This window comes from Centruroides sculpturatus, unplaced genomic scaffold (assembly GCF_000671375.1).
Source record: "Centruroides sculpturatus isolate CEXI.00-Female unplaced genomic scaffold, Cexi_2.0 scaffold159, whole genome shotgun sequence".
Taxonomy (NCBI): Eukaryota; Metazoa; Arthropoda; class Arachnida; order Scorpiones; family Buthidae; genus Centruroides; species Centruroides sculpturatus.
Window position 1 is genome coordinate 700,851 of NW_019384659.1, and position 19,246 is coordinate 720,096.

Consider the following 19,246-nt stretch of genomic DNA (forward strand, 5'->3'; position numbering starts at 1 on the left):
CATTATGCAAGTATTCAAAATATCAATAAAAATATTCCAAAAAGAATCGATGGAGTCAGATAATCTATTTTTTATATTACCGTACTGTACTAATCTTTAGTACACGGAAAACTACTAGTTTTCCATTCGTTTCTGACTTTTGGAGGCTTAATAAGTCCCGAGTCCGTAGACTGGTATAAAAAATTAAAAAAGGTAAACAGGTTAACAAGGAAAAGTCAGAAACGAATGGAAAACTAGCAGTTTTCCGTGTACTACAATACGGTTAAAAAATAGATTATCTGACTCCATCGATTCTTTTTAGAATATTTTTATTGAATTATATGTTATAACAAGTATTTCTATGGGGAAAATGCATTTCGTATAATGGACTTTTCACTTAATGGACGTGCACCTGGAATGGATTAAGTACATTATATGAGGCACCACTGTACTTTAATTTGATTTTGAGAATTTTACTATACTGTTTTTCCTCAAATATTCTAGCAGAAAAATATTTAGATATATAGTAAAAGTTCATTAATCCATTACTCAATAATCTGAAATGTCTGTTAATCTTATACCCTCTGAAAAGCAGCTGATGATCTAAAATAATAAACTAGAATGCTAGAACTTCACAAATCAGAGTTCAAACACATGGTGCTCTAAAGACCCTGTAGTCTATATTGTTTGTGCTGAATGAACATTGCTTTGTTACAGTTAGCAAACACATTGTGTGTTCAGTAATGTGTCTGACATATTTTTTCTTTCCATAAGCTAATGTGAAAACAGCACACCTAAAAACAGGTTTTTCATACTTTCAGCTTATCTGCTTTTGCAAATCACACAGTACATTACTGAAAAACAAATATTACAGTATATGCACATATATTATTGTAAAATTTTATTGTATGAAATAAAAATATTCATTAACATTTTTGAAGTAATAAAGGTTTTTCAATAAATCTTAACACACTATGGTCAAGTACTGTATCATTTTCAAATTGATTAACGAAAGTGCATAAAAAATCAAAAGCATACAACATTGCATACTGATACAAAATTTACAGCAGTATCTGAATGTTCAGATTGCAGATGTGAGATCCAGTGCTGTCATTATTGTCATAAAAAAATAGCATAGTACATTCATGACATCATTTTTCCAACAACTATGTTTATAAACTCATTATAAGATATATTTCTGTCTGAAACCTGACTAGTGAAAATGGACTAACTGTCCAAATGATTGGACATACTGAGGTTCATACAGGAAGAATTTGGAAATTCTAACACAGAGATTAGACTATTGTTAGAGAGCACAGTCTTCTGACAGAGTTCAGAGCCTACTGGGTGGTCAGTCTACCAACATTCAACATGGGAGTAGAACTAAAAATTCAGAAGAATGAGAGCTAAGGAAATGCTTAGGGGGAAAAAACAGCTAACCATTTTGAGCAGAAGTGGAATCATATTTTATAAAAAGGTATTTAGCTATTCAACTGTATATAAGAAGGTATTTAGCTATTCAACTGTAACTCACTCACTCTCTCCACAAACCAGTAACCTGATAACCACATGTAACTACATATGCTACTAACTGTATTTACTCCATGTCACTTAAGAAATCATTTTCTTGGTTAACCTGTTGAGCTATTACCTTCCACCTGAATCCAAACCTTCTAAAAGAGATACATTAATAAAACTGAACTGCAGAATCATAGATTGGCAACCACTTGAGCCAATGTCACTTGACTGTTATCATAAGATGACCAATGAATGGATGTGGAGACCTTACACTTACAACTCATAAAATTTTGCAAAAGAAAAAACTAAAACATCTGGTAATGTACATTTTTGATAATATGCATCATTCTGATCAAAGCTGAATAGGGTTAACAAACTTCTACTTTATATATATTTGTTACAGTTTTTTTATTTTCCTTTTCTATACATATAATAGGGGGATATATATATTCCCCCCTAATCAAAACTTTTCACTGTATAATAAATAATTTAGATCAGTAAGATTGTATTTTATTTCTACAAAATATGATTATTTCAAAAACAAATTATAAATTAGAAAGTTTATTCTACTCAACTCTTTCTCCTATTTCAGTCATATCTCCTCCAGGAAGAACAGTCAAATCAGTTTCCAGGGCACATGCTTTGATTACTTGATTATATTTCTCATGATTCATAGCATGATGGAATAGTATATTATCTCTCAATGTGGCATTCTGAATCCATGCTTGCTGTGCTACATATGCAATATTTCCCTAAATAACAAGTTTTAAATATTAAATTTCTAATACATTGTTTAATTTTAAAATTTAAATTGAATGCACATACTTTTATATTAACTCTTCCTTCTAATTTATCCATATCACCCAACATGGCAGAGAGCAAAGATGATTTTCCGGAACCAACCTGCCCAACTACAGCTACTAGAGATCCTTCTGGAATGTTGATATTTATCTCTTTCAGTATTGCAGATTCATCTTTTGACCAAGAGAATGTACCATGTTCAATAACTATTGGATTAACTATAAAAAGGCATACATTTTTAAATCACATTTCGGTAAAGTTAAAAGTAAAATATTTATTAAAAAAATTAGTCAAAATATGTAAACTACTTGAATACATTGTATAAGTGATATTTTAATTTCATGTAATTCATAAAGTTTATAATTATTACAATTAAATATGATAATAGATTTATGATAATAATAAATATGGATACGTATATTCATATTCATATAAAATTGAGAATGCAGTGCATTATCCTGCATAGTAAAATAGTGTATATAACTACAGGGGGTCCTCATTTAACATGGTTAACTAGGACCAAAAAGTTACCACTAATCTACAAAAAGCAGAGATCATAAATTCATAGAAAATATAAAAATGTATAATTGGGACTCCAATAAAGCAAAACCAAATGGAAAACATGAAAGAAATCTTTATTATCCCTATGTACACATATGTAAAATATTTATTATTATTATAATTGAATATCAGAAGTTATTTATAAATAACTTCTGATATTCAATTATAATAATAATAAATATTATAGCTTCCATTTTGATCATTTTCACTGACTTCTGAGTTTCGATATAGAAAAAATGAATGTAAAGTATGCTTGTTTCCTGCAGTTTATCTTTCCATTTAATATTGTTTTATAACAAGATAATGAGTCTTTTATCCCATGCACAAATTTTTCTACCTGTTCATAAACTGGTTCATTTTTAAGAAAATAATTAATGATTTTGATACACTTTGCAAATGGGTCATGTAAACCATTAATGAACATTTTCACTGGAAATTTTATTAAAGTCCTCATCACTATCTTCAATTTAGTCAATTGTATACTTATATTATAATGTATAATATACTCTGCTGTTATATTCTAGACTGTAAGAGGCACATTTCCTTTTAGGAACTCTATCATCAGTTTTGCTACACTCTATTAATAGACATAATTTTGATAAGAAAATCAGATAAAGAAACAGAAAAACCAGTCAAAATGGAACCAAATTGACAAACACATGCACAATAATGCATCCTGTATATGGTGATATGTATCAATGCATGTGTAGATTACATAATGCAAGAGGAAGTTACCATCTGGCAGGGAAACCTCGTAAGTGCAGGGAATTTTTAAGTGATGTTCCACAATTTTTTGACCATTTAACTATGGGGACTTGAATAATGAATACTCATTAAACAAGGACCTCCTGTATACTATATACACAGGAAAAGCCAAACAACCTTTAATAGCTTATTTATCATTAACTGTCTACTTGGACACAACTTATTATTAGGACCTTATAACTGGTGTTTTTGGATATTGACACAAAGATGAAATCTGAATCAGAAAAAACAAAATTTCTTTATTATATCACCTGTAGTAATTTTTCCTGTAATAGAAAAAATTAATGTTCTAATAATAAGTTGTGTCCAAGTAGACAATTAATGATAAATTAGAATTAAGGACTGTAAGGCAACTATATACACCTATAATAGCCCTTTTAAAATGAAAAGAAGTTCCATCAAAAAATATTAAAAATTTTGATAAATAAATCTGATATTGAATGTTGATATTTTCATATTCTGGTACTGGTCAGAGATGGGCTATCTATCCAGGCCAAAAGCCAAACTTTTTAAATGAAATAGGATATGGAAATATGATAAGGAAGGCCTGTCACCATTAATGTGTATGTGTAGTCTGGAATGCAAAATAAATGGTGATCCCTCTTGGACAGACTTGTCTGTGATAGATTTAATTGAAATATGATAGTTTATAATTTATATTTGAATTAAACTTAAAATGCTAGAGACAAAAATTTTTCAAGAGTAAAGTACTATATTTTGAATTTAGAAAATAAAATTTCAAAGCAATAAATAGCATGTGAATATTCTTTATTTATAATCTATCAAAATTTGGCATCACCATTCATAATTAAATATTAGTTTACATAAAAATGCCAGCACATACAAAAAACATTTAAAGATTAATATTTCTAGATTAATATATATTTTTTTAATTCTTAGATATAATTCATAAGATTTAACAAGTACTTGAGGTTTAAAAATAAAACAAGACTCATAATGAATGAATTTGTTGCATTCAGAAATCATAGATGTGATTTTAATAATAAGTTTTGTCACAAGTTTGAGAAATTAATCTATTATAGAAAAGTAACCCAAATATTATATATTTCTTTTATGTACTTACCCAACACTTTAACACAGTAAAAGTTTGAAAATCAATACTCCAGAAATACATGCCCACAAGTAGCTCAATGGATAAAACTACTGAAAAATAATCTGTTATCATCTCTTTCATTATTGTAAAATCATCTTCTGATCATGTTTAAAAACTATACATTAGTAGTTGATCTAGGTTTGACCTGGCCAATGAGCTAGCGATACAGATTTTTCTGGATTTTCATTGCATGTCTAACATCTAAATAAGCCGAAAACGGGCCGAAAACGTTCAAGGTGTATTTTTTACTTTTATTTGCTGGAAATTTTGAATTCAGGTGTGATTTGAGAATCTAAGCACCAATTTTTCACAGAAAGATCTCCTGGCAGGTCTCTCCTTGACAGATTCACTTTATGTTGCATTGCCTTATCCTATCAAATCAAACCAGAAATCTCACTTTTTAAAATGTATACTTTTATGAATTTTGCAGTTTGTTATTTGCAAATGTATTTGGAAAATGCAGAGACAATAACAATGTATTGTGGCAAATTCCTTAATCAGTAAATCAAGTAAATAAAATATTATAGTATTAGATTACATTCATTATGATTACTCTAAATTTCTAAAACAAAGAGAGCCTAATTGTTGTGTGCCAATTTTCAACAACATAAACAATCATCATATTCTCTACATAAATTTTCATCTAACAGAACATTATTTCTTTTCTGAATATAATTTTCAGAATAAATTCATACTAAGTAGTCATGGTAGTGGTTTTACAATGAAATAATAAAAATACTATCATAATTTAATTGTTTTTTTTTTCTTTTTCTTCATTTCTCCTTAAATTTGAATCTTATAAGTTACCTCCTGAGAATTCAGAAAATCCTGGATGATCCAAATCCCCTAGCAGTCCAATTTCCAAACTTTACTCTGATATATATATATATATATTATATATTTATATTTAATTTATATATATATATAATAATTTATATATATATAAATTAAATATAAATAGTAACTGACACTATAAGAAGAAATATTAATAGCATAATCATACCAAAAAGTGAAATAATAGAGTATAAAGTAATAAAGAAAATACAATACCAACAAATATATTAATGTTTCTCTCTCAAAACAATTACAAATGCAGGTAAATAGAACACAATTTTTTTGATTTTGAAAAATTATAAATAAAACCTTTCATATAACAAAAACAAATTAAATACAATTAATCGAAGAATGGCAAATAATAAAACAAAATTACCTATCTGCTATACTTTGGTATCATTATTAATTCATCAAATTAAATTTTCATAAAAAATAAAATACAATAATAAAAATCTTACAAACATTATTACAGTACAACAGATAAATACACCAGCAATGTCATTTTTAAACAACAAAAAAAATAAAATAAATACATTTGGAAACCTTTTAGTATGAATTAATATTAAAAATAATTCTTCCAATTAATCATATAAATAAAATTTTCTCATAATATAAAATAAACTCAAATAGTGAGAAATATCAGTTTTTTAATAATATGAAAGAAACAAAAATCTTTGAGTTGCTATTTCAAAGAGTAATGGAACTCATTGTATTATAACACTGAAGGACTAAAAGATTATAGGAGACAAAAATTAAAATGTAATGATAAAAATTTGATAGAAAAAACTTTTTTAAATCAAAAGTTTTTCTTAAACTTTTTTACTTTAGATAAGAATTATATATGATGTCCCATAATTCATGCACCATTGACAAATTACTGAAATTTGCACATCTTGATATGTTTTGGGAAAGTCAAATAAGAAATGAAATCAGTTATGATGTATAAATATATATAAACTTTTTATAAATTGAAGGAATTTATTGTTAATAAAAACATCAAGAATCATTTTAATCATCTTTAAAGACAATTTTCCAAGAAAATAATTATTCATAAAATACATTTTGTATAAAATATATATTTATAATGAGAAACTTCATCTGTCTTTTGAATTTAAAGACCATAGATACAATCACTTCTCATTTAACAACTGTAATTCCAACTATACTGTTATTGATAAAATTATTCAAAGAATATTACTCTTGTTCATCAAACTAATGTTGTGAAAATTTTATTTTGTGACTGTATTTTATATAATTTATTATTATTATTTCCTTTTTTTTAAGAAAACAAAATTCTCATCATTAATTCGAATTTCTTTCACATTTTTTATCAGAATTGCAGTTCATTACTAGTAGTAAGCAATGGAAAAACTTACTGGTAGAAACTATGATTTTATGTTAATGATAAAACTAAGAACTGTAATTTCTACCACCTAAGAAAATAAATCCAGCAACAAGTTGCTTAATTTCCCAGCAACATTTGGTGGTACCATCTGTTATCATGTTTTACTAAAAACCTTTTTGTATTTTTATCAATAACTATTATAAAATGGCAAAAAGCTTAATTTTGAAGGTAGGGATGGGTTTTATAAAAAATTGTAAATGCTAATAATGAGTAAAATCATCATTAAGTCTGATCCTACTGGAGATACACACAACAACCCCCTTTATTCCTACCCCTTGACCTTTAATCACCAAAATTTAATAGCATCTAATAAACAATATCCCTAATAAACAAATCACCATGCAAAATTTCAGAAATTTTCAATAAAAAGCACAGGAGTTATTAAGCTTCAAAGAGGATGAACAAAATCGTGCCCACGTACACTAACATCCATATATAGAGAAAAAAATCTGTACTTTTTTTTTTGCATTTCTTGATGTTGTTTAAGGTCCAGAGTCCAAAAATGTAAAAATTTGGATGGGTCATTTTTTTATTTACTGCCATATTACCCTCTGTTATATATAAAAGCCAGGAAAATAATAAATAATTAAAAATAAATTATAAACATTTATAACTTACTTGACATTATTTATTTCTTCTATTCACTAAAAATAACAGTTGAGTGCATCAAATTATTTTCAACATATATCTTTTAACACTGTATTATTATATTGTATTTGCTAATGGATGTAAGCCCTATCTATCTCATTATTATTTAAGAACCCCTATCTTATAAATAAATCAGAGTTAAACAAGAAGTGATTATAATTATTGTTCTCACATTAATCACAATATATTCCACTTTCATAACATTAATTTTCATTTAACTAATTTATATATAAAAGAAATTATTGAAATTAAATTAAATAATCAATAATTTCAAAAATATAACTGCTGTATATTAAAGTATAATTTCTAATATAAAAAAAATCATTTTCCTACAGTAGATATTTGACTCACCCAAATCAAGACCAAGACATGCAAGGTTAGACTTAGGAACAAGGTTAGACTTAGGTAGACTTTGGAACTTGATTTTCCTCCTATAGTACATGAATTATAGAATATCCAGTAAAATCTAAAGAAAAAAGAATTAAATTCTGCACTCAATTCAGCCTCAAATCATTTCATATCATCATAATACATAAATTTCATATATTACTTAAACTTTATAACTGAGATGTAATGAAGTTTCTATCAAAAGAATAAGTTACTTCTCAAATCATAATTTTTTATCATGTTATATTTAATTTTTATAATGTATGTAGAAATACATTGTATTTAGTTTATTTTATTTATTTATTGCATTATTTATTTGAATGTAACAATGTGTATTTTGAGAAACTTGTATTTCAAATTTATTATATTAAGATTCTAAACTTAAAAAAATAAAAACCAATTTGAAGTAATCAATATATATTCATTTTTTGTCTTTATTTCATGCCAAATAAAGCATCAATGGTTTTATTTTAATTATACACTAATTATTTTTGATATTTAGGAATTCATATAACTAACATTTTAATTGTCATTTCAATTGTGGGACAACTTCCTTAAATGGATTAGTTAATTTTAAGACACAAAGGTTATCTATCTAATATATATATTCTCATTAATGCTAACATAGTTTTATCATTTGATTCTGAAAGAATCAATAATACAAGCTTACCTGCACAATCATGGAGATTAACATAGGAAGCATAGTTAGAGGAAAACGCAAAATATGAAACAATGTCAGTGCCACAAAGGCTTTTTTTGCATCAAGGATATTATGTTCACTGATCATGACAAAAGTTGCAAACGATGTTAATGATACCTATTAAATAAATTTATATAATTAATAACATAAAATATTCTATTAAACATATTAAATTCAGTCTAAAACAGGACCAGATCAAATGCAATATCCTATATTGGATATAATTATATACAATATAGTCACGTTATTTACTTTAATTTGAAGGTAAACTAAACATGAATAAGTATTATAATTACTATTATAGATAATTAAGCACTTCTTATTCAGGATTTTTTTGGAGCTCTACTGACCATCACATTTAGTACATCCTTTTTTATCTTTATTTCATGCCAAATATGCTATTCAACACATAGGAGAAAGGATTCCGTAAAAACTTTAGTTCCAAGACCCACTGATAGGAAATGTTCTTGTAACCCAAGAAACAGAAAATTTGTATAAAAGTTTATTTGTTTATTTTTCCTTTTGGTAGGTAAAAGCAGTAAATGCACAAACATTACAAGTACTTTTCTACTGACAGTTGTGCTGAACAAGAAACTCATTTTACCTAATTGTACATTAATTAATTATAAAATTCTTTACTTAGATATAATGCAGCAACTGTCAACTTCTATAGTTAAAAGGATGACTTGAAGTTTTCTTTAAGAAAACTTTAGAAATGGGACCTAGAAAAAGACTAAAATTTGTATTGCTAACATTTCAAATGCCATCATTTCCATATCACTGACTAATGTCACTGATACTAGCAACATATGTTAAATAGCAAAACAACTGAATATGCATTATTACAAAGTAACCTACTTTTAGCCATTCAAAATTGTTCAAGAGATGCAACAAGAAAACTTTAAAAAATGAATGATTCCTAACAGGATTTTCCTGAAAAAAAGAAAAGTATCAATAATATCAGTCCTTGGAATATTCTGTGAAAGGATAAGGCCTATTTTTATCTGAAAAATACTCCAAAATTTAGACTTCAGCTGAAACTCATGATATCTAGCAAATTCCTGAATAATGTCATTTAAAGTGGAATCACTAAATTTTATAATAAGTCCAGTCTTTTCATGGAAATCCATCCAGCAGCAGCAATAACCCATTTTATTACTTCACTGTATTAGCTTCATATGATGCACAATTTTGTCATTACATTGCATTCAACAATGAGAATGCCTGAATAAGACAACTTTTACACAAGATAGATCATCATCTTATATTGCATGACTAATGCAGCAGTTTTTATGGCATGATTTCACTGAAAAAAGAGTGATTAGTCACTTTTCTCCACATGCATGGTTATAGAACATTCTCTTGATGTTACTACATACAATATTTTATTGAACATAATTTTGACATTTGAATTTATATTATATTCAAAAAATGCATTTACTTTAAAAACTGTTCTAACTATGTAGGTATGCCTTGCCTTATGTCAGTAATTGGATCCAGGAGAGGTGACTTAAGTCAAAAAACAACGTGAGTCAAATTTACTTGTCACTAGGCTAAACTACAAATAACCATTCCCAGTTTTTATTTATAAATGCATTTTTAATAATATATTGTTAATAAGAATCTATTTTAAGCTTACAAAAAATAAATTTTAGTTTTTAATATAGTACAGAAAAAAATAATCTAAATTTACGAATTCATGTATGTACAGTATATGCTTGTAAATGTACATGTTTACAATTTGGCGATGTTCACAGTACATCACGGACTCTTTATTTATGAATGTGATTTGTTCTAAGATATTATAAAATAAGATGATTTTGTAAGGTTAAATAACAAATACAGTTATTAAAATTATCTTGCGACAGTAGATAATTTTTTATTAATTTATTAAATTTATAATTAAATTTACCAATATCGAGTGGTGCTGACGACGACGCCAGATGGTAGATATTGGAACTACCATGGAAAACACTAATATTGAGCACTTAAAGACCACTAAATAAGACGACAACACAGTCACAGATATTTTCATGTTTTCTTCTCTAGGATTTATGATGATAAAATATGTACATTTACAATAAATGTTAATATAAATATGATTTTATTTGCTTTAACGCTTTTGTAGTGTTATTACGACTTCAATATTTGTGGCGGACAGACATAAAGTCGAATAAAATGCTTAAACTTGATTTTTATTTTTCCGTATATTTTTTTGACAAAGAACGTGTAATCAAGAATGACGTAACTCGAGGTATATCTGTATTAACTTCTTGCTCACTATTCTATTAGTTTAAATCAGTGTTTCCCAAAGTGTGGTGCGCATACCCACAGGGGTACGGGAAGAGTTTAGTGGGTTACGCGCTGCACCACACTTTGACTGCGCCTGGTGCAACAAGCAGTTTACTTTTTTTCGATTACAGACATAAAAAAATAATAAAAAACTCCATTACTTGTTAGTGGTTTTCCCAGGCACTGTGATTCTGTGCATTCCTCCACCCTATGGCCCAGACAACAGTGTCACACAAAAACCTCCAGTATCTACATATTGAACTGTTACAGTGCGTACGTGTCTATTTTTAGCTTTTGTGTGATTTTTCTAATAGGAAAGGTTTGTTATGTGCTTTAGTATTAATAAAAAGCTAAAAATCCAAACAAAGCAATTTTTCTGTAGATAGTTACAACAACTAACAATTCTTAGCAGAGACTTACTTTGACATTGCTTCTAGAAAGATGAAAATGAGATCTAAGTCCATATCGCTATATCTAGGAATGATATTTTCCACATAGTCTTCTATTTTGACTTTTTTCAATTTTTCAATTGCAGCAGCATATAGAAATGGAATATCCTCATTATCTTTGGTTTTTGATTTAAAAACATCTCATAACCCCCTCTACACTCAGAAATACTATTTAACAAAACAGTCACAATCGCCATCTTCTCATTACTTAAGTCAGCCATCTTGAAAAGCAACCTCTCAACACTATTCTCAACGAAAGTGTTTCTTTTTTCTACAAAATGTGACGTCAGATTGTTCAACGGAGGGACTCAACAGAAAATTCACTGTTGAGTCAACCATCAAATTTAGAAATGTACAGTAAGTCCCATTGATTTTGATTATTTTTACAAAATATAATTTTTATCACTAACATTCAAGATTATGGATCGCTGGATGAAATCTGGAACTTCTAAACTGAAAGAAAGCAGTGATTATAGTAGCATTCAACAAACAGAAAATAATGAAATTAACAATGGCGGATCACCTTCAATTCTGAAAGAATCTGTTAAGAAAAAAGCAAGGAAAATGCTCAAGTATGACAAAGAATATCTTAAATTTGGATTCTCATGGACTGGAGATGAAAAAGAGCCTATTCCACTTTGAGTCATTTGTTTTGAAAATCTAACAAATTAAAGCATGAAACTTTCCAACTTAAAGTGCCATTTTGAGACAAACCACAGTCAGTACAAAGATAAACCCATCAACTTTTTGAAACCAAACTTAAGGATTTAAATCAGTCTCGAAAAGTAATGCAGGGTTTGACAGGAGGTGACAATCAAAAAATCTTAGAAGCTTTGTATCACATGTTGTTTTTAATTGAGAAATGTACTGCAGCGGAGACAATTGGCAAAACTTTAATCAAGCCTGCAGCCAAGATAATGACAGAAGTAATGATAGGAGTCAGAGCAAAACAAACTTTTGACCTGGTTCCCCTCTCAAATAATACAGTTCATTGACAAATCATTGATATGTCTAATAATGTAAAACAGATGTTATTGTCTGATATTTCTAAAAGTCGTTATTATGCATTGCAAGTCGATAAGTCCACTGATATTGCAAATTTTGCAAATCTTATGGCATTTGTTAGACATGAAAAGTATCAAGAAATTCATGACAACTTTTTATTTTGCCAGCCTTTATCAGGTCACTCAACAGGAGAAGATATCTTTAATGTTATGAATAAATTTATGCAAAAGAACAAAATTGATTTGAATAGATGTGTTGGAAAAAGCACAGATGGAGCAAAAAGTATGATCAGAATTAATAAAGGGCTCGTAAGAATTCAAAATGTTGCCCCAAATGTCATAACCACACATTGTTGCATACACAGAGAGGCTTTGGCAAACATAATATGCCTGCTGATCTACAGAAAGTTCTGGATGAAAAGCATGAAAATCATTAACTACATTAAAGGCCATCCTTTGAATGCACAACTTTTTTTGCAAATGTGTGAAGAAATGAGTAGTAGTCATACTCAGCTTCTTTTCCATACTGATGTTCGTTGAAGCTATCTCAAGGGAAAATTCTAAACCGATTATTTGAACTTAGACACGAACTTCAAGTTTTTCTTAATGATAGATTTGAACTGAGAAATTGTTTACAGGACTGGAAATGGCTTTGTAAACTGGCATACTTAGTAGATATATTCTCTGTTTTAAATTGTCTCAACTTATCGTTGCAAGGTAAATAAATTTCATTGTTTCACGTTCAAGATAAAGTGAATTGCTACCATTGCAAAACTAAATTTATGGCAAAAGAGAATTGATAATGGAGAAGTGGACTCGTTTTCCTCTCTTCGTGAGTCTATAACAAATTCGACTACTAAAATTGATGCCAATACTCTGAAATGCATAACACAGCATATAAAGAGTTTACAAGTGGGCCTAAAAAACTATTTTCCTGATTTAAACAAAAATATTAATGTTGAATGGATATCTTATCCATTCAACATTAATATAACATCCATGCCAGAAGGTTTGTCACATGCGGAAGAAAAGCAATTGTTGGAATTAGCTTCAAACGAATTCTTGAAAAACAAACATAAGGAGTGTACTTTAACATCATTCTCGTTACAAATGCAACATGTGTATCCTGTTTTAACAGAAAAAATCTTGAAATACATCTTGTCTTTTCCAACTTCATATCTATGTGAAGTTGCTTTTTCAGCATTTATAGACATTAAGTCAAAAAAAAACAGACTTTTGGATGTGGAACCACATCTCAGATTAAAATTAACAACTAGTGAACCAAATTATGATGATCTGTCATCTAAACATAAACAATTTCATCCTTCTCATTGATCCTAATAAATGTTATTTATAATATAACTTTTATTTATATTTTACTATGAATAAATTTAATTTTTTGTTTATTATTGTTTTGTTTATATACTAAAAAANTTTTTCAGTTTTAAGTATTTTTCATGTTTAATTACATTAATATCAAAAATTGCTCGGGGCTTAAGGAATTAAACAAATGGAGGAGATTTCTTTTATTGATATACTAACGATTTTTTTCAAGGAGATCGTCTGTCATCAATTGCAGAAGGCACCCTTTTTCCCTTTTCACCTAATCACGAGGTTTATTAGAGGGGTGATACTGTCCTAAAACAAAAGGGTTTTGGACCTTCACACAACAATGTAACAGCAACAACAGCATACAAGAAGTTTTCTGCAACAGCATCTCACCAAAAACAAACAATTAGTTGTGTGCTTCCTACCACCTGGCACTTCTTAATCTGTATGATTTTTGATTTTGGGAACACTTACAAAGTTTAGTTTATCACATACATTTTGAAAATGTTTTCATATACTATAAACATATTTCATAATAATGATTCATCATTTTAAAAACTAGCAATTATAAGAAAAGTATGATTTAAAACAAAACTGAAATCAGATTTCAATGGTATCAAACAGTAATGTGCAAACTGTTGCAAAATTCAAAGAAATTTATTTGACAATAAAAAATATACGGTTTTTTTAACAAGTATCAGATACCAGTAAATTGTGTGTTTTATTCAGACCTCTAATAAGGCAGAAACATAAGTGCAAATCCCAGAAAAAATTTCACTTTAACTATGTTGACAATTAAAAACATATCTACTGACTATCCAGGGGTTGCAACATAATTATACACAAAATGGGGGTTGGAAATGAAATTAGTTTGCACACCACTGGTATAGAAGCATGAATCAATTTACACACAAACCATAAAGACAATCAAAATTATTATACATCTATTGTTTATTTATCTATGTTCATAATCTTGTTACAATTATCAAAATTATTTGATCAAACATTTCTAAGAAAGAAATAAAATTCAGAAATTTAGTTTCATTTAATTAATTATAATGGAGTCACCTCACAAAAGCATTATTTCAGATACTAAATTTGCATAGTAATTACGTAGCATTCAACATTTTTTTTCCTGCTTAAAGACATTTTTTCTGTTTTAAATATGATTTATCAATAATTAAAACCATTAGCAGAAAAATCCAAATGTCATTAAATTTTTCAAATATAAAACCCATAAAAGCTGATCTCCAAATATTCCATCCCTAAACTTTCTGTATTCTATATCAATTCAGAAAGATGATGATATTTTAGACAAAATACAACAAATCTACTTACTTTCATATTTATCATGAGTTACATATTGCTCCAATTCTTCATTAGTCAGAAATTTGTTAAGTCTCTTTACAGAAACTGTTGCCTGCAAATTTAAACTTCCTGTTACATACAAAATTAATTTACATTAAATATTCAAAAAAGTTTATTTTATTTTTAATTAAAAACCTTTTTTTAAACTCAGACATTATAAAAATAATTTAAAATCATATCATTTAAGCTTTAATTAAAAAACATATATAAATTCAAAATCTTTGACTTATTTATTTTTTCTAACAAGCTATCTTCAGTCATCAAAATCATAACAATTTTAAAGATATAAAACTGAAAGTTTGACAAACACTAATCATCACAGGAACAAAGCATCTTTAATTTATTTCATTATTTTTTTATGAACATAAGCAATTTATTTTAATTTATTTATATTTTAGGGAAGTGTGATGATTATTATTAGATTCATTTAAATTTTAATTATATTTATTATATTAAGATTCTAAACTTAAAAAAATAAAAACCAATTTGAAGTAATCAATATATATTCATTTTTTGTCTTTATTTCATGCCAAATAAAGCATCAATGGTTTTATTTTAATTATACACTAATTATTTTTGATATTTAGGAATTCATATAACTAACATTTTAATTGTCATTTCAATTGTGGGACAACTTCCTTAAATGGATTAGTTAATTTTAAGACACAAAGGTTATCTATCTAATATATATATTCTCATTAATGCTAACATAGTTTTATCATTTGATTCTGAAAGAATCAATAATACAAGCTTACCTGCACAATCATGGAGATTAACATAGGAAGCATAGTTAGAGGAAAACGCAAAATATGAAACAATGTCAGTGCCACAAAGGCTTTTTTTGCATCAAGGATATTATGTTCACTGATCATGACAAAAGTTGCAAACGATGTTAATGATACCTATTAAATAAATTTATATAATTAATAACATAAAATATTCTATTAAACATATTAAATTCAGTCTAAAACAGGACCAGATCAAATGCAATATCCTATATTGGATATAATTATATACAATATAGTCACGTTATTTACTTTAATTTGAAGGTAAACTAAACATGAATAAGTATTATAATTACTATTATAGATAATTAAGCACTTCTTATTCAGGATTTTTTTGGAGCTCTACTGACCATCACATTTAGTACATCCTTTTTTATCTTTATTTCATGCCAAATATGCTATTCAACACATAGGAGAAAGGATTCCGTAAAAACTTTAGTTCCAAGACCCACTGATAGGAAATGTTCTTGTAACCCAAGAAACAGAAAATTTGTATAAAAGTTTATTTGTTTATTTTTCCTTTTGGTAGGTAAAAGCAGTAAATGCACAAACATTACAAGTACTTTTCTACTGACAGTTGTGCTGAACAAGAAACTCATTTTACCTAATTGTACATTAATTAATTATAAAATTCTTTACTTAGATATAATGCAGCAACTGTCAACTTCTATAGTTAAAAGGATGACTTGAAGTTTTCTTTAAGAAAACTTTAGAAATGGGACCTAGAAAAAGACTAAAATTTGTATTGCTAACATTTCAAATGCCATCATTTCCATATCACTGACTAATGTCACTGATACTAGCAACATATGTTAAATAGCAAAACAACTGAATATGCATTATTACAAAGTAACCTACTTTTAGCCATTCAAAATTGTTCAAGAGATGCAACAAGAAAACTTTAAAAAATGAATGATTCCTAACAGGATTTTCCTGAAAAAAAGAAAAGTATCAATAATATCAGTCCTTGGAATATTCTGTGAAAGGATAAGGCCTATTTTTATCTGAAAAATACTCCAAAATTTAGACTTCAGCTGAAACTCATGATATCTAGCAAATTCCTGAATAATGTCATTTAAAGTGGAATCACTAAATTTTATAATAAGTCCAGTCTTTTCATGGAAATCCATCCAGCAGCAGCAATAACCCATTTTATTACTTCACTGTATTAGCTTCATATGATGCACAATTTTGTCATTACATTGCATTCAACAATGAGAATGCCTGAATAAGACAACTTTTACACAAGATAGATCATCATCTTATATTGCATGACTAATGCAGCAGTTTTTATGGCATGATTTCACTGAAAAAAGAGTGATTAGTCACTTTTCTCCACATGCATGGTTATAGAACATTCTCTTGATGTTACTACATACAATATTTTATTGAACATAATTTTGACATTTGAATTTATATTATATTCAAAAAATGCATTTACTTTAAAAACTGTTCTAACTATGTAGGTATGCCTTGCCTTATGTCAGTAATTGGATCCAGGAGANCATTAAGTCTGACCCCTCGCAAGATATGACACATGACCACTCTCTATCTCTCCATTCCCTTGACCTTCCATAACCAAAATTTAATAGCATCAATGCCCCTTATATACAAGCCACCATGCAAAATTTCATTACTTTATCTTCACCCCATCCTGAGATATTAAGTGAAATAGATGCCAACACACACACACACACACACAATTTTTTTTTTTTACTTTTTTGGTGGTTTTAAAATGTGGAGATTTGCAAAAAAAACTCATAGGGTCAAATCTGACACAATTCCTATACATTCCCTTGTTATGTATACATAACAGCTGGGAAAGTAAAAGACGAAAACATTTGTGTTGAGTTAAATTAAAGTATTTTGATCTGCTGATTCAAAAGAAGATCAGTGTGTTATTAATGCATTATTATTAAAAAAAATCAAATTTATCACAAAAAGCTTTTATAAATTTGATTTTGTTAAAATAGAATTTATAGATAAAATTTAAATTAATTATCTTACCACAAATGGAGCACATGTCCATATAAATGCTGTAACAGAATGTAAATAAGCCATTCTTCTTAAATGTTGAATTTCCTTGTTTCTGATATCCAATACTTGTTGCAGAAAAGAATTTTCCCAAGCATATAATTTCAGGACTTTAATTCCTCCTAAAATCTCATTCATCAGCTTCACTCTTTCATCTTTTTTCTTCATTTGTTTCACCTAAATATTTAACAGTATCAATTATTTACAACTATTTTATCATTTAGCAATAATCTCTCTTTAGATTTTGAATTTTAAAACTGTCTTATTAGAATGAGTCAAAACTAAAGCAACCATTAAAAAAGTAAATTTTCTATAAATTTATTACAGAATTTATCAAATATAATGCTGAATTCATATAATTAAAATCCTGCTGATTTGCCTGTTAAAATCCATTTATTATTACAGTATCTGTGAAATTAACTGCCATACAATATCTGTGAGTTTATCTAACTTATACTTAAATCTATAAGACTATAAATGATCAAAAATGTTAACTAAATTTATAGTCTTACAGATACTTTCTAAACAAGTTTTAAAAAATATGTAAGAATATAGAATGTATTTATTAAAAATTACTTATAATTCAGTTCATTCATCACATCTTGTAGAAAAATATTATAAATTCATTCTTCATCTGAATTTTTCCTATATTTAATTACAAAAAACTTATAGTTTAATGCTAACTAACTATTAGACATTCTCATGATTGACACTCCTGTACCTCATCCTACACAAACAAATGAGGAAAAAAATATAAAATGAATCTTGGTTATAAAGTGTAACATTAGTCATGTTTAATGCATTTAGAAATCAATGTATGCATGATAATGATAATGTTACATTCTCATTTCTGGAAAATAAACAGAAAATAATATTCGTGTATTAGAAATCACAAATATCATCATTGCACAAATTGAAGTAGATTACAGTAGTTTCACTTATCTTCTTGTGTTCTGTAAAACTATAGTAATACAGTTTATATCTTTCTTAGATAATAGTTATTCTGAGGTTCAAAAAATTCAGTAGTCTAATGGTCAAATATTATCAGAAAATTTTAATTGATTATCAAAGAATTACAAATGGTAGCCAACAAACTATAGCTATCAGCCCAAAACTATTATTCTGCATACCTGTTTCCATGGGTATTTGTTTAAAGAATTAGTTGTATGGTATGTGAAAAAATTGTAAATAAGTAAAATTTTAAAAATTATTAGTAAAAATTGATTATAATTTATCTTGTTATTTTTTACACAAATAAACTATCAGATGAGCT

General features: G+C 27.6%; 1 protein-coding gene across 1 annotated transcript in view; it reads right to left on the reverse strand.

Annotated features, from left to right (window-relative positions):
• The window catches only part of LOC111626521 (multidrug resistance-associated protein 1-like), a 59,152-nt gene that overhangs the window by 14,988 nt on the left and 24,918 nt on the right, over positions 1-19,246 (reverse strand). The window contains exons 7-11 of the mRNA XM_023369923.1: positions 17,947-18,150; positions 15,910-16,056; positions 15,125-15,206; positions 2,323-2,516; positions 2,073-2,249 (exon numbers count right to left, since the gene is read on the reverse strand). Of these exons, the coding sequence (XP_023225691.1) occupies positions 2,073-2,249; positions 2,323-2,516; positions 15,125-15,206; positions 15,910-16,056; positions 17,947-18,150 (804 nt within the window). The remainder of the gene's footprint in view (positions 1-2,072; positions 2,250-2,322; positions 2,517-15,124; positions 15,207-15,909; positions 16,057-17,946; positions 18,151-19,246) is intronic.